The 17,048-nt window shown below is 29.5% G+C and overlaps 1 protein-coding gene across 1 annotated transcript; it reads left to right on the top strand.

Annotated features, from left to right (window-relative positions):
• Positions 1 to 5,791: 5,791 nt before the first annotated feature.
• On the top strand, positions 5,792 to 8,534 carry LOC106392270 (elongation factor Tu, mitochondrial). Its single transcript, XM_013833078.3, has 12 exons — positions 5,792 to 6,040; positions 6,109 to 6,184; positions 6,266 to 6,358; positions 6,445 to 6,519; positions 6,826 to 6,930; positions 7,007 to 7,097; positions 7,192 to 7,397; positions 7,483 to 7,566; positions 7,644 to 7,709; positions 7,785 to 7,847; positions 7,919 to 8,159; positions 8,243 to 8,534. The coding sequence occupies exons 1-12, from the start codon at positions 5,841 to 5,843 to the stop codon at positions 8,311 to 8,313; spliced, it is 1,371 nt and encodes a 456-aa protein (XP_013688532.1). The 5' UTR covers positions 5,792 to 5,840; the 3' UTR covers positions 8,314 to 8,534.
• Positions 8,535 to 17,048: the final 8,514 nt, after the last annotated feature.

Raw genomic sequence — 17,048 nt, 5'->3', positions numbered from 1 at the left:
CATTATAAGTACAGATATTTATGTGGTTATGTAGTATTGACACACTGAGGTTCTTAATGCAACAACGAAACTATCTCTGTGTTGGTAAAAAGTAGCGACCTCAACTAGTTGTACCCTAATGGCAAAGATAATTTGAGGTACAACGTAAATCTATCTATACTAAATTTGATTTAGCTGAAAACAATATAAGTGGGTATTTATTCAGTCCGAGCTTAGATTTTGATCCAGACTGTTTACAAAATAGTATAGTAGCAGCCAGTTCAGTTGTTTTCTTAGCATTAGTTAGAATACAGTTTAAACTGAGGTTAGACAGTGTGATAGCCTATCTACTTTGTAATATTAAGTATATTTTTTTCAGGCATCAACCGTATCATCAACTATTAAGACATTAAAAACATGATCTATGTGATATGAAGTTTTAATTTTAGCTTCAAAAAAACTTTTAATTTCTATTATCTTAATTAGCTATATTCTTATTTTTTTTATTTTTTTATTTTTTTTTGATAATCCAGGGGTTCCCCGCTTCGCGGATCATTCCCCTGGGCCCGGTCAGGCAGAAGTCCACTTCATCCGGGAGGGCTTTACCTGGGCTGGATCGAACTCAGTACCGCTTTGGTGTCCAGAAGAGGCAGGGTAGTTTCCGCATGGGGAGGGGAATCAAACCCGAATGGTGGTTGCCACCACATGCCCGTCCTGCCACTTGGACTACCTCGTCCGGACAGAATAGTTAATTCGCTAAATAATATAGTGTTCTAGTTTAACTAATATCCCAAGGCCGAATATATTCTTATTTTCTTGCATATTGTTATGTATAGAGTCATTTATAAAAATCTTGTACATTATAGATCATATAGTTAAATTCTTATCTTATGACTATATGATAATTATATCTATGTTTATGGATATCCTGGCATTCTGCGAAGTCCATTTTAACCATACACATAGGTAGGTACTTTACGATATTACTGGATAATCATACAAAACTCAGCTTTTAGCCTCTAGATTTAAGTTATAACAAAATGAATTAATAACGATGAGAGATTAGCGATATATTGCCAAACAATTAAAGTTGGAAAAGTGATATTCTTTTTTTTAGCTTTGCCGCTAAAAAGTACGATAAATGGAAAATATGCTCTTGTCTTCTGAGCCTCAAAGCCTTAAGAAGATTCTTACATATCTTACATGCCAAAGTAGTAAAGAGATAGTCGGTAACACATTCCCATGTGGTCCGGAAAACAAAAGACAAGTTTTCTATATTTACATATTTTTTGCGAATATTAATAGGCAAATCGGTGGAGGATTTGAGTATTCTATGTTGCATACGTAAAACGTACAGTAGTCTGTAGTGATTATTAAAAATTAATGTCTTTAATCCAGTGGTTGGTTTCATGGTCTTAAACTTCGATAATATGTGAAGTTTCTTCTTTTTTCGGTTAAATATTGTAATGGATTAAAGTACAAAAAAAGTTACTGTAATGGATTTAAAAAGAGAAGTAACACTGTTATGTTTAACATTATAACTCTAGAGTTTATGATGTTCATACAATGAGATATAGAAAACTATTATGCATATATATATATCCCTTATTTATTAATTGAGAAATTTTAAAACATGTGAGTGATATCATGTGTTATCATCAGAATGACTCTTAAAATCTTTAAAAAAATATATTGGTATATCTAAACATATACTATATTTCTCATTAAACTAATTATAAAATTAATTAGTAATCTACAAAACATATTATTACTTCTTTCCTTAAAAATTATAAATTATGGAATTACCTAATGTGATTAAAATATATATAATAATTAATAATTATGAATAATAAAAGTCTGATAATACTTTGTATATCCTCTATCATTTTTGTTTAATTTATATTATTAAGATAAATTAAATAATAAATTAAATATATAATATTTTTTTTTAGTATTTTCCATATATGTTATATTTTAAAATTTAAAAATGAATATAAATTACTAAAAGTTGTTAAAAGTCTCACTTGAAAATTTTGTGATCAATTATTTGATTTTTTTATTATAGCAAGAAAAAATGATCATAAAATCATATGAGTAAAAAGTTTTGTATAATAGATACTAAAAATGTATATATATTTTTATATTGTTTAAATGATACTATATACCATATAAAATACAAAATATTTTAATTTCAAAATTTTAGAAATATGTATCATATTTGAATTGACAAAAATTGAATTCTTTTTACAATTTTAATTTAAGAAATCAATAAAATATATTTTACATACCTTTTATTATTTTTTATAAATTATTTATTTAACAAATATTTCATAAAATATCTTACAGAACGCAGATTATTTCTTAGTATCAAATTACATACATCAATCCTCTATATTCTAACTTACTATAAGTATATTGTTGGGTGGGGCTGTGATGCATTTTCGTTGTAGAGATGTAGGCCGTGTTCGTTTACATGTCGCGCGACCTGCGACATGCGATCTGCGACTGATCGCAGGTCGCAGGTTGTTGTTCGTTTTGCTGTCGCGTAACATGCGACCTGCGATTGATCGCAAGTCGCAAGTCGCAGGTTGTTGTTCGTTTTGATGTCGCGCGACTGATCGCGCGACCAGTCGCGGGTTCCCATTTAAGTCGCCCGAAAAAACAGCGACTAAAAATTAAGAAAATTTTGATCGCGCGACTGGTCGCAGGTCGCAGATCGCAGGTCGCGCGACACGTAAACGAACATAGTTTTAGTCGCAGGTCGCATGTTTAGTCGCAGGTCGCAAGTCGCAAATCGCGCGACACATAAACGAACGTAATCTTAATCGCAGGTCGCAGGTCGCGCGACACGTAAACGAACATGGCCGTACACGTTTCAACCAACTTCAGTTAACCATAACAAAAAGCTTATTATCAAATTTTTAAAAAATATATAATTTGGAGGTCACATATTTTTCCATGGGTTCGACGATTATGTTTTGAATGCATATATGTGCTTTCTGTTGTATATGTTTTTATAGAAAATTCCAATTTTAATACTTTTTTGAAGGGATGCCTTCATCTCAAATTTCGAAACTATGATGTCTAAAAATAAGAAATGTTTTACCCCGATCGGTTGCCTAGTTTTTTAGTTGCTCTTATCAAATACAATATAGTGTGCTTTGAAGAAGTTGGTTGAGTCACGAAATCGTTAAAATCGCTGAAATTGTTCGATATTGATGTTGTTAATCTATTTAGAGGTTTAGAACCCTTATGAAATTCAGTAAAGTAAGTTGTTTTTTGTGTATGATAAAACCATTTTAAAAGCTAAAATGATATATATTTAGTAATAAAAAGTCAGGCACTATTTTTATTTCTCAATATTAGTTTTATCTCTGAAACTGGTTTGATTTGGCATGATTTTATCAATCACATTTTATACAAATTATGGTTTAAGTGTACATTTCAGCTAAACACCTAATACATGTGAGTATTAAGTTAATTCCTACTTTTTTACAAGTATGAAATTTTGCTGTATCATCAAACCAAACTTCTGGTGTTGGGACGTAAAAAGCTTTCTTGCTTTCTTGTTGATATACTGGTGGAAGAATCGTGATCTTGAAAGAAAACTTTCATGTACAAAGGCTTCAACATCGTTAATGGCATCTTGGGGTATCAAGAAATAATAGGATTGATATAGACTATTAAGAAATAAAGTAAGGCGGTCCATGGCAACGCATGTGATTAGACGAACTACTAGCATGCAACGTGGATAAGTAGGAACCGTTGCTTTGGAAAGCATAAGAGAGACATCAATTACAAATGAAATCGCCTAAACACTACAAAATGCATCAGTATATTGTGACATTTGAGATGGTCTTGACAAAGATATACAACTTAATCCCGACATACATGTCTATTGAAGAAACGCAACTCATTTAATTAAGGATCTCTTTCATGTATAGTTGTAGACAACTTGTACACTCTATATTAATTCAAAAAGAAGAATAAATGTATTAGAGAGTTCTAGATTTTTGGATATAAACATTTTTCAGACTGGGATCACAATAAGTTCTTTTTTAACAGATGAGTTATTTTTTCAAATATAAATTTATCTTGGATACTTTGAGCTAACATAAAAATTAAAATAAACATTTATAAAAATTATTTTCTTTAGAAGAAATTTTACAAAATAATTATACTATATCTAATTTTATTATAACTGATAAGACTAAACATAAATGTAAAAATAGAAACACATTTATAAAATAGAAAAATCTTCAAAAAGCATCAAATCAAAACAATTATTTGTCCCAACAATAGCAAACAAAAATAAAAAATAACAGATTACCGTTTATAAAATTATTAAAAACAAATATAACTACAGAGTTTATGATTTAGAGTTAGGGGTTTACTTTTAGGATTTAAAATAATAATATTTAGTAAAAATAATTAGTCTTTTTGTTCCTTAATAAATGTTATCCTTGTAACTTTTAACATCCCTTATATATATTAATTAAGAAACATTACAACATTTTTTTGTAGTCACGTGTCACCATGAGAATGAAATTCAAAATTCTTAGAAAAATAAGTTGGTTCATCTTAACATATATTATACTTTATAATTAAACTAACTATCAAATTGATAAATAGTGTACAAAGAATATTCTTGCACTTTCCTTAAATAAAAGTTACCGAATTACCTAATATGATTAACGTATAATCAATATTTGATAACAATTTTTGTATCTTACCTCTTTTTTTTAAGTTTATATTATTAAACGATATTAAACAATCACATCAACCATATAACAAAAAATAGATTTTTTCTTATATGTTATATTTTTAATTTTTAAAACAACTATAAATTACTAAAAATGTTAAATATCTCACACTAAAATTTTGTGATCAATGTTTTTTTTAATAATCAGATACAAATGATCATAAAATCGTATAAATATAAATTCTCATTTAATAAACATTCATATTATATATTAATATAGTTTAAAATTAAAATATATAACATATAAAATACATAAATATGTTTATTTATAAATTTGTATTGAAAAAATATTAAAACCTTACTATTTTAATTTTGAAATTTGTATTGAAAATATCGCACATTAGAAAATTTGTGTTTATCATATGAGTACGAATTCTCAATAATAAATATTTATATTAAAATATACTATATATCTATATCCATGTCATTGAAATTTAGTTATATACCTTATAAAATAAATAAAATAATTGTTTTGATTTATTTACCAAAATATTATCGTAAATAAACAAGAGGTATTGTTTTGATTTATGTGCTTACTCTAATTTAATTATATACGTTAAATGAGCAAAAATAAATAATAATATATAAAATATATTTTTATATATAACATTCATCATGTGCAATTGCGCGGATCTTAGCCCGGTTGTATGCTATTTTTGTGACTTCTTTTTAGTGCTACTGATGGGTCTTGCTCTCTTAACATAATCCAGTAATGATATAATAGTTAATTTCACATACATAATGACCTATATTTTATAATTAGAAACTGAAAAAAAATGGTTTTACAATCCAATGAAAGAAAGCTAAAAAGAATAAAAATTATTTATAAACTGAAACCCCAAGTTTTATCTTTAAATGGGGCCTAAAACTCTTTATCCGAATCGATTCATGGTAATGTTAACAAGTTTTATCGGGAATCTATGTTGAAATGGGCCAATATTAGTTAAGAATCACTTAAATGGGCCAATAATAGTAAAAAGAGAGAGCACCAAATGGGCTTATCCGGGTCGGGTCGGGTCGGGTTATAAGAAATGAATTAACAGAAACCCTCACAGGCGACTAAAACCCCAAATCTCACTTCTTCCTGTGTAGACTCGAAATGGCTTCCGTCGCTCTTCGTAACCCTACCTCGAAGCGGATTCTTCCCTTCTCTTCTCGGATCTACTCACGCTGCGGTGGCTCCATTACTTCTTCTTCTTCTCCCTCGATCTTGCATTCAATCGGAGGAGATGATCTCTCTCCTCTTCCGTCAAGTTTCGGAGCTTCTCTGTGGAGATCGATGGCCACTTTTACTCGAAAGTGAGTTTGTCTGATTGATTTTGAATTGGTTGGGAGATTGGTTTAATGATTGTGTTATTTTGCTGCAGTAAACCTCATGTAAACGTGGGAACGATTGGGCATGTGGATCACGGGAAGACTACGCTAACTGCTGCAATCACAAAGGTGATTCCTTTTTTTTTCTATACATTGATGAGAGTTTTAATTGGGAGAAGAGTTGATAGATCGATGCTACTAATTGTTTAGGTTCTTGCTGAAGAGGGCAAAGCTAAAGCTATTGCCTTTGACGAAATTGATAAAGCTCCTGAAGAGAAGAAGAGAGGGATTACTATTGCTACGGTTTGTGGTTTTATCTTCTTCTTCTTGTCTCCAAGCGAATGTTTTTTTGATTTAGTCTTTTTACTTGATGGTACTTGTTTATGTAGGCTCATGTGGAGTATGAGACTGCTAAGCGTCACTATGCTCATGTGGATTGTCCTGGACACGCAGATTATGTTAAGGTAAGAAGCAAAATATTCTTTGTATTTCATATAGGTGTTGCCAATAATGATACTCTAGAAAATAATATACGTGTCCTCTTGGTATATAGCATTCTAACGTCAAGCATGTTATACATTTCTGAAGCTCTTTAACTCCAGTTAAATGATCATGAAGTATGATTGGTGGAAGTATTGTTATCTCGGAGTGCATCATCATATATAGTATATGTGAACTGTTTGGTGGAGTAACATGCATCAGTATATGGTTTTTCTTTGAAGTACTTTGATGAACTCTTGTGCCTCAGTGTTTAAGTTGCTAACTTTCAGAATATGATTACTGGAGCTGCGCAAATGGATGGTGGGATTCTTGTGGTTTCAGGTCCTGATGGACCCATGCCTCAGACGAAGGAACATATTCTACTTGCACGTCAGGTTCGCATCATTACAATCTCAACACTTAAAGCTACTCAAAATGAGGTTAGGTATTAATTTTCTGATGTCCCAACAGGTTGGTGTTCCATCACTTGTGTGCTTCCTGAACAAAGTCGATGTGGTGGATGATCCAGAGTTGTTGGAGCTTGTAGAGATGGAACTGCGTGGTTTGTAAATTTTTTATGTTACAGAATTTAGTTTTCTGATCGTATGAAGTTAAGTTCAAGATTCTGACTGACATCAACTCTTGTCTTGATCCAGAACTTCTCAGCTTCTACAAGTTTCCTGGGGATGATATTCCCATCATCCGTGGATCTGCTCTGTCTGCACTGCAGGGCACAAACGATGAAATAGGAAGGCAAGCTATATTGAAGCTAATGGATGCTGTTGATGAATACATACCAGACCCTGTTCGTGTGCTGGACAAGCCTTTCTTGATGCCAATTGAAGATGTTTTCTCGATTCAGGTATACTAATCTGCATCCTTGGCGTTTTCTCCATTCACTCACTTGTTTCGGAAAATAAGTTCTGATAGTTTTCTTCTTCTTAAAGGGACGTGGAACTGTTGCAACGGGTCGGATTGAACAAGGAGTCATCAAAGTGGGTGAAGAAGTCGAGATATTGGGTTTAAAAGACGTGAGTGTGTATGAATACTGCGTTTATTCAACCAAAGTAATGATTACAGTTAAGCATTTTCTTGATTTGATTTCCAGGGACCTCCAATGAAATCCACTGTAACTGGGGTCGAGATGTTCAAGAAGATTTTGGATAATGGACAGGTAAAGGCACCATCGAGAGATTACAAAGACAGGTTCTAGGCATGCTTGATTAAACTTTGGCTTTCATTATGTTAGGCCGGTGATAATGTAGGACTTCTTCTTCGTGGGCTAAAGAGAGAAGACATCCAGCGTGGAATGGTAAGCTTATGCATCCTTATTTTGACTAGTGGATGATTGAATGTGAGCACACTAATGCTTTTGCTTATTAGGTAATTGCTAAGCCTGGCTCATGCAAGACATACAAGAAGTTTGAAGCGGAGATTTACGTGCTCACAAAGGACGAAGGTGGACGTCACACTGCTTTTCTCTCCAACTACAGGCCTCAGTTTTACTTGAGGACTGCAGATATCACGGGAAGAGTAGAGTTACCACAAGACGTGAAGATGGTTATGCCTGGTGACAATGTCACTGCAGTTTTCGAGCTTATCATGCCTGTCCCACTCGAAATAGGTCAAGAATCTTTCAGACACTCTTCCCTTTTTGTGTTTCAACTGTTTCAGTTTCTGATTTGCTATCGCTATTTCTCAAAACAGGTCAAAGGTTTGCTCTGAGGGAAGGAGGTAGAACAGTTGGAGCTGGTGTTGTCTCAAAAGTGATGACTTAGAGTGTTCTCAAAAGGCACATTCTTACGTTTTCTTTAGGAACCCATCAGTGATGTGATTCTTTTTTCTTTTGGTTTCACTGCTTTATGTTGACTAAGATCAAACCTTGTTTCCCTAGTATTTCCATAGTTGAGTTTGAATTATTCCATATTTATCCAGTGAAAATAATGATAATGATAAGATTTTCTTGATCATATAATCAATGAAGAGATTTCTTACAAAACATTAGTTCTCTGCGCAAAACATTAACTATTTACTATTTTACCAATCCAATATATTGAAAATGAAAAACTGAATCAATCTGAATTATACATAATCACATAGTTAACTAAGATAACAACATAATTTAATTTACACAATATTCTATTTACTTTTCCTACATATAAATTATAAAAAAGATTTAAAATTTATCAATAAGTGGAAATGGCACATTAACTAATTATAATTTAATGATTTTGTAGTTTATACTTGTGCATGACCATGAAAAAGTCACATAGTAAGTTTAAACTGTATTAAAAATCATGACGCATATGGTGATCAATTTACAGGAACATCATGTTACTGAGAAGAAAGGAGCAGCCAGCCAGCTGCGATCAATGCCTAATCTATGGTAATTACATAAAATCAGATGAGCCTTGAGAATGTGAAGGCTGGGAGAAAAGGGAATCTCAATGTGGCAAAAGATCATCAATAACTAAAGATCATCAATGTGACTAGTTTGGTTTAGATTAAGATAACAAAGTTTAGTACACACATGTCTCAATAACTAAAGATCATGTCACTAGGTTTCATAATACCAAAACATTCAAGAGAATGACTCCTAAACGACAATCTCAATATCCCCTTTCACTCCAACCTCACCTCACCTCACCTCCTACCTTTGTTTGCTTTAAATATGGTTTCTTTGTAGTACTTAAGCTCCTTGATGCTTTCTCTTATATCATCCATGGCTCTGTGATTGTTTTTCTTTGCAGGAGCTCTGTTTTTATCTAAATGCTCAACAAACAAAAACAAGTATCATTTTTATACACACGGCAACTTTTATATTTTCATAACAGACATACGCTTTTTCACATAGTTTTTTTCTTTTATTTTTTTTTTATTTTACCTCTGGGAAACCATCGGGTGCATAAAGACTTGACACTACTGACATCGACAAGTACATGAGGGAAAAGAGCAGCCAAATCTGGCATGTACTTCTGTAAACACACACACATTATATATTGGTTACAATCATCAACATGCAATTGTTCAGATTACAATCAAAACTTTCGAGATACCTTTAAGAAAAGGAAATCAACGTAAACAGAGTTCCAGCTAATTGTGGATTTTCATTACCAACATGCTTTTTCACAAATTTGATGACCTGTAAACAAAACAAGAATAAACTAATTAACAATAACTGTCAACCAAACATGACAATGTTTTTGCTCAAGATTATCTAAAATTACCTCTTGTTCAGCTTGCCTTTCACTTATAGTACTAGAGAGCACTTTCTTTGTCAAACCTAAATCAGACGGAATTCATTGGAAAAAGATAAAACGTAGAATGGAACAAATATCTTGAGAGAGAGATAAAAAGAGAGAGAAGCTTTACCACGGTCTCCATGATGAGTTTGACACTAATCACCCATTTTATCCATGCAGTCATTCGTCTGATGTACAACTAAATCTGGACCCTAAATCAGTAGACTAACGTTTTCAATAACAAACAATGCTCATGTAATATGAAAAAGAGTTTAGAATACATTAATACAAATATAATGTGGTTAGAAATTTTAAAATAACACTAAATATTATAGGTTTCAATATATTAAACCGAAAAACTGAATATTTTGTTGGGTTTAACACGTAGATTTTGAGAAAAATTTAAAATATATAACAATATTTTTAATGCATATTTGTATCATGAACTAACATACGATGATGGTATGAGAGGTTTGGAACCTTTGTTATCTCCGTTTCTCTAGAATAGCGATTTTATTGTGGGTTGTCCATTGATTTAGGGAGCATATGAAGTTTTTCTAAATTAAATGATAAAAAATAGAACGATGCCCATGTACCATGAAATATAATTTAGAATACATTAATACAAACGTATAATGTAGTTAGAAATTTTAAAATAACATTAAAGATTATAAGCTTCAGTATATTAACCATTTACCACAAAACTGAATATTTTGAGAAAAATTCAAAATTCATATTTTGAGAAAAATTCAGTATAACACACATATTTTGAGAAAAATTCAAAAAATAACAATATTGTTTTAATGCATAGTTGTATCATGAACTAACATACGATGATGGTATGAGAGGTTTGGAACCTTTGTTATTTCCGTTTCTCTAGAATAGCGAATTTATTGAGGTTTGTCCAATGATTTATGGAGCATATGAAAATTTACTAAATTAATTGATAAAAAAATAAAACGATGTCTATGTACCATGAAAGAGAATTTTGAATACATTAATACAAATGTAGAATATGGTTAGAAATTTTGAAATAACACTAAAGATTATAGGCTTCAGTATATTAACAATTTACCGAAAATTGATATATTAACATTTTACCAAAAATTGAATATTTTGTAAGTGTTAACACATAGATTTTGAGAAAAGATAAAAAAGTATGACAATATTGTTTTAATGCATACGAAGTTATACTAAATTAATTGATAAAAAAATAGAACGATGCTCATGTACCGTGAAAGAGAGTTTAAATAGATTAATACAAATGTATAATGTGGTTAGAAATTTTAAAACAACACTAAAGATTATACGCTTTCGTATATTAACCATTTACCGAAACTGAATATTTTGTAGGGGTTAACACTCAGATTTTGAGAAAAATTCAAAAAAAAAATGTTAAAAATGTTTTAATTCATTGTTGTATCATGAACTAACATATGATGATGGTTCGAGGGGTTTGGAACATTTGTTGTCTCCGTTTATCTAGAAGAGCAATTTTATTGGGGTTTGTCCACTGATTTAGGGAGCATATGAAGTTTTACTAAATTAATTGATAAAAAAATAGAACGATGCCCACGTACCATGAAATAGAGTTTTATAATACATTAATAAAAATGTAGAATGTGGTTAGAAATTTTAAAACAACACTAAAGATTATAGGCTTCAGTACATTAACCATTTACCAAAAAACTGAATATTTTGTAGGAGTTAACACATAGATTTTGAGAAAAATTCAAAATATACAACAATATTTTTTTAATGCATAGTTGTATCATGAACTAATATATGATGATGGTATGAGTGGTTTGGTACCTTCTTTATCTCCGTTTCTCTAGAATATCGATTTTATTGGGGGTTTCCACTGATTTAGGGAGCATTTGAAGTTTTACTAAATTAATTGATAAAAAATAGAACGATGTCCATGTACCATGGAAGAGAGTTTAGAATATATTAATACAAATGTAGAATGTAGTTAAAAAAATTTAAAACAACACTAAAGATTGTAGGCTTCAGTATATTAACCATTTACCGAAAAACTGAATATTTTGTAGGGGTTAACACATAGATTTTGATAAAAAATACAAATATATAACAATATTTTTTTAATGCATATTTGTATCATGAACTAATGTATGATGATGGTATGAGATGTTTGGTACCTTTGTTATCTCCGTTTCTCTAGAATAGTGATTTTATTGGGGGTTTCCACAGATTTAGGGAGCATATGAAGTTTTACTAAATTAATTGATAAAAAATAGAACGATGTCCATGTACCATGAAAGAGAGTTTAGAATACATTAATACAAATGTAGAATGTGGTTAAATATTTTAAAACAGAACTAAAGATTATAGGCTTCAGTATATTAACCATTTACAGAAAAACTGAATATTTTGTAGGGTAACACAGAGATTTGAGAAAAATTCAAAAAAATGAAAATATTGTTTTAATGCATAGTTGTATCAAGAACTAACATATGATGATGGTTAGAGAGGTTTGGAACCTTTGTTGTCTCCGTTTCTCTAGAATAGCGATTTTATTGGGGGTTTCCATTGATTTAGGGAGCATATGAAGTTTTACTAAATTAATTGATAAAAAATAGAACGATATCCATGTACCATAAAAGAGAGTTTAGAATACATTAATACAAATGTCGAATGTAATTTAAAAATTTAAAACAACACTAAGGATTATAGGCTTCAGTATATTAACCATTTACCGAAAAACTGAATATTTTGTATGGGGTTAACACATAGATTTTGATAAAAAATTCAAAATATATAACAATATTTTTTTAATGCATAATTGTATCATGAACTAATGTATGATGATGGTATGAGAGGTTTGATACCTTTGTTATCTCCGTTTCTCTAGAATAGTGATTTTATTGGGGGTTTCCACTAATTTAGGGAGCATATGAAGTTTTACTAAATTAATTGATAAAAAATAGAACGATGTCCATGTACCATGAAAGAGAGTTTAGAATACATTAATACAAATGTAAAATGTGGTTAAATATTTTAAAACATAACTAAAGATTATGGGCTTCAGTATATTAACCATTTACAGAAAAACTGAATATTTTGTAGGGTAACACACAAATTTTGAGAAATTTTTTTAAAAATGAAAATATTGTTTTAATTCATAGTTGTATCAAGAACTAACATATGATGATGGTTAGAGAGGTTTGGAACCTTTGTTGTCTCCGTTTCTCTAGAATAGCGATTTTATTGGGGTTTGTCCGCTGATTTAGGGAGCATATGAAGTTTTACTAAATTAATTGATAAAAAATAGAATGATGCCCATGTACCATGAAAAATAGTTTAGAATACATTAATACAAATGTAGAATGTGGTTAGAAATTAAAAAAAAACACTAAAGATTATATGCTTCAGTATATTAACCATTTACCGAAAATGAATATTTTGTAGGGGTTAACACTTAAATTTTGAGAAAAAATCAAAAAATGAAAATATTGTTTTAATGCATATTTGTATCATGAACTAACATATGATGATAGTTAGAAAGGTTTGGAACCTTTGTTGTCTTCGTTTCTCTAGAATAGCGATTTTATTGGGGTTTGTCCACTGATATAGGGATCATATGAAGTTTTACTAAATTAATTAATAAAAAATAAAGCGATGTCCATGTACCATGAAAAAGAGTTTGTAATACATTAATACAAATATATAATGTGGTTAGAAATTTTTAAATAACACTAAATATTATAAGCTTCAGTATATCAACCATTTACAGAAAATCTGAATATTTTGTAGGGGTTAACACTTAGATTTTGAAAAAAATCAAAATATATAGCAATATTTTTAATGCATAGTTGTATCATGAACTAACATATGATGATGGTATGAGAGGTTTGAAATATTTTTTATATCCGTTTCTCTAGAATAGCAATTTTATTATGGTTTGTCCATTGATTTAGGGAGCATATGAAGTATTACTAAATTAATTGATAAAAAATAGAACGATGTTCATTTACAATCAAAGAGAGTTTAGAATACAGTAATACAAATGTAGAGTGTGGTTAGAATTTAAAAAAAACACTAAAGATTATAGGATTCAGTATATTAACTATTTACCGAAAATTTGAATATTTTGAAGGGTTAATACATAGAATTTGAAAAAAATAAAAAAATAAAAATATTGTTTTAATGCATAGTTGTATATTGAAATAACATATTATGATGGTCAGAGAGGTTTGTAACCTTTGTTGTCTCTGTTTCTATAGAATAACGATTTTACTGTGGTTTGCCAACTAATTTTGGGGACATATAAAGTTTTACTAAATTAATTGAAAAAAATAGAACGATATCTGATACCTGTGTACCGTGAAAGAGAGTTTAGAATACATTAATAGAAATGCAGAATGTGGTTAAAATTTTATAATAACACTAAAGATTATAAGCTTCAGTATAGTATACAGTAGAACCTCTACAAATTAATAATGTTGGGACTTTAAAATTTTATTAATTTATAGAGATATTAATTTACAAAAATTTCCTTATTTAGATTTCTTTTTTTAAGATATATTTATTTTAAGATAAGAAAAATATTTGATTTTAGTGTATAGACATTAATTGTTATCTTTTGAAATTTGACATTAATATTAATTATATTATTTTATTTAGTGTATATAATATATTGCATAGAACTTAAATGTGGTTTTAGAAATAATATTACTAAATCTCTTCAAAAATATATTAATTGTTAAGAAAATATAAAGATAATTCCATTGTGAATATAAAACAAACAATATAATAATAGATTCTTACTTATATAAAATATGTATACATATAAATTATTAATTTCTAATTTTAATGGGACCATATATTTACTTAGAATTTTCTAAAAACTTATTATCTTATTATTTTAATGACTTGTATCAAATTTTGAAACGGAATAAGTTTGGACCGGCGAAATTTATTAATTTATAGAGATTATTAATTTATTGAGTATTAATTTATTGAGGTTCTACTGTATTAACCGTTTACCGAAAAATGAAACATTTTGTAGGGGTTTACCCGTAGATTTTGAGAAAATTTCAAAAAAATGACAATATTATTTTATTGTATAGTTGTATCGTGAACTAACCTATGATAATGGTCAAAGAGGTTTGGAACCTTTGTAGTCTCCGTTTCTCTAGAATAGCGATTTTATTGGGTTTTATCCACTGATTTAGGGAGCATATGAAGTTTTACTAAATTAATTGATAAAAAATAGAACAATGCTCATATACCGTGAAAGAGAGTTTAGAATACATTAATACAAATGTAGAATGTGGTTATAAATTTTGAAACAACACTAAAGATTATAGGTTTCAGTATATTAACCATTTACAAAAAAAAACTGAATATTTTTGTAGGGGTTAACACAGATTTTGAGAAAAATTCAAAAAATGAAAATATTGTTTTAATGCATAATTATATCACGAACTAACATATGATGATGGTTAGAGAGGTTTGGAACCTTTGTTGTCTCTGTTTCTCTAAAATAGCGATTTTATTGGGGTTTGCCCACTGATTTAGGGAGCATATGAAATTTTACTAAATTAATTGATAGAAAATGGAACGATGCCCATGTACCATTAAATTGAGTTTAGAGTACAATAATACAAATATAGAACATGGTTTAAAATTTTAAAACAATACTTAAGATTATATGCTTCAGTATATTAATCGTTTACCAAAAAACTGAAAATTTTGTAGGGATCTATCTAACACACAAATTTTGAAAAAAATTTCAAAAAAATGAAAATATTGTTTTAATGCATAATTGTATTATGAACTAACATATGATGACGGTTAGAAAGGTTTGGAACCTTTGTTGTCTCTGTTTCTCTAGATTAACGATTTTATTGGGGTTTGTCCACTGATTTAGGGAGCATATGAAGTTTTACTAAATTAATTGATAAAAAATAGAACAATGCCCATATACCATGAAAGAGAGTTTAGAATACATTAATACAAATGTCGAATGTGGTTAGATATTTTAAAACAACACTAAAGATTATAGGCTTCAGTATATTAACCATTTCCCGAAAAACAGAATATTTTGTAGGGGGTTAACACATAGATGTTGAGAAAATTAAAAAATATGTCAATATTATTTTAATGCATAGTCGTATCATGAAATAACATATGATGATTGTCATAGAGGTTTGGAACCTTTGTTGTCTCCGTTTCTCTAGAATAGCGATTTTATTGTGGTTTGTCAACTGATTTAGAGAGCATATGAAGTTTTACTAAATTAATTGATAAGAAAATAAAACGATGCTCATGTACCGTGAAAGAGAGTTTAGAATGCATTAATACAAATGTAGAATGTGGTTAGAAATTTTAGAAAAACACTAAAGATTATTTGCTTCACTATATTTACTATTTAGCGCAAAACATAATATTTTGTACGGGTTAACACACAGATTTTGTGAAAATTCAAAATATATAACAATATTTTTTAATGCATGTTTGTATCATGAACTAATATATGATGATGGTACGAGAGGTTTGATACCTTTGTTATCTCTGTTTCTCTAAAATAGCGATTTTATAGGGGGTTTCCACTAATTTAAGGAGCATATGAAGTTTTATTAAATTAATTGATAAATATATAGAACGATGCTCATGTACCATGAAAGAGAGTTTATATTACATTAATACAAATGTAGAAGTGGTTAAAAATTTTAAAACAGTAATAAAGATTATAGGCTTTAGTATATTAACAATTTATCGAAAATTGAATATTTTGTACGGATGTTAACATAAAGATTTTGAGAAAAATTCAAAAAATAAAAATATTGTTTTAGTGCATAGTTGTATCATGAACTAACATATAATGATGTTTAGAGAGGTATGGAACCTTTGTTGTCTCCGATTCTGTAAAACAGCGATTTTATTGGGGTTTGTCCACTGATTTAGTGAGCATATGAAGTTTTACTAAATTAATTGATAAAAAAATATAACGATGCTTATGTACCATGAAATAGAGTTTAGAATACATTAATACAAATATGTCAATATTGTTTTAATGCATTTTTCGTATCATGAAATAACATATGATGATGGTCATAGAGGTTTGGAACCTTTGTTGTCTCCGTTTCTCTAGAATAGCGATTTTATTGTGGTTTGTCCACTAATTTAAATAGCATATGAAGTTTTACTAAATTAATTGATAAGATAATAAAACGATGCCCATATACCATGAAAAAAGTTTAGAATACATTAATACAAATCTAAAATGTGGTTAGAAATTTTAAAAC

This window comes from Brassica napus, chromosome C9, assembly GCF_020379485.1.
Source record: "Brassica napus cultivar Da-Ae chromosome C9, Da-Ae, whole genome shotgun sequence".
Classification (NCBI taxonomy): Eukaryota; Viridiplantae; Streptophyta; class Magnoliopsida; order Brassicales; family Brassicaceae; genus Brassica; species Brassica napus.
The sequence above is the reverse complement of the archived record's forward strand: the minus strand, read 5'-3'. Positions and strand labels throughout refer to the sequence as shown.

What these genes read in the sequence shown, in the direction of transcription:
- LOC106392270 (XM_013833078.3), top strand. Translation starts at nt 5,841, where the DNA reads ATGGCTTCCGTCGCTCTTCGTAACCCTACCTCGAAGCGGATTCTTCCC. An exon ending in AAGATGTTTTCTCGATTCAG is followed by an intron (nt 7,398 to 7,482) that starts GTATACTAATCT and finishes TTCTTCTTAAAG; the next exon opens with GGACGTGGAACTGTTGCAAC. An exon ending in AAGACATCCAGCGTGGAATG is followed by an intron (nt 7,848 to 7,918) that starts GTAAGCTTATGC and finishes TTTGCTTATTAG; the next exon opens with GTAATTGCTAAGCCTGGCTC.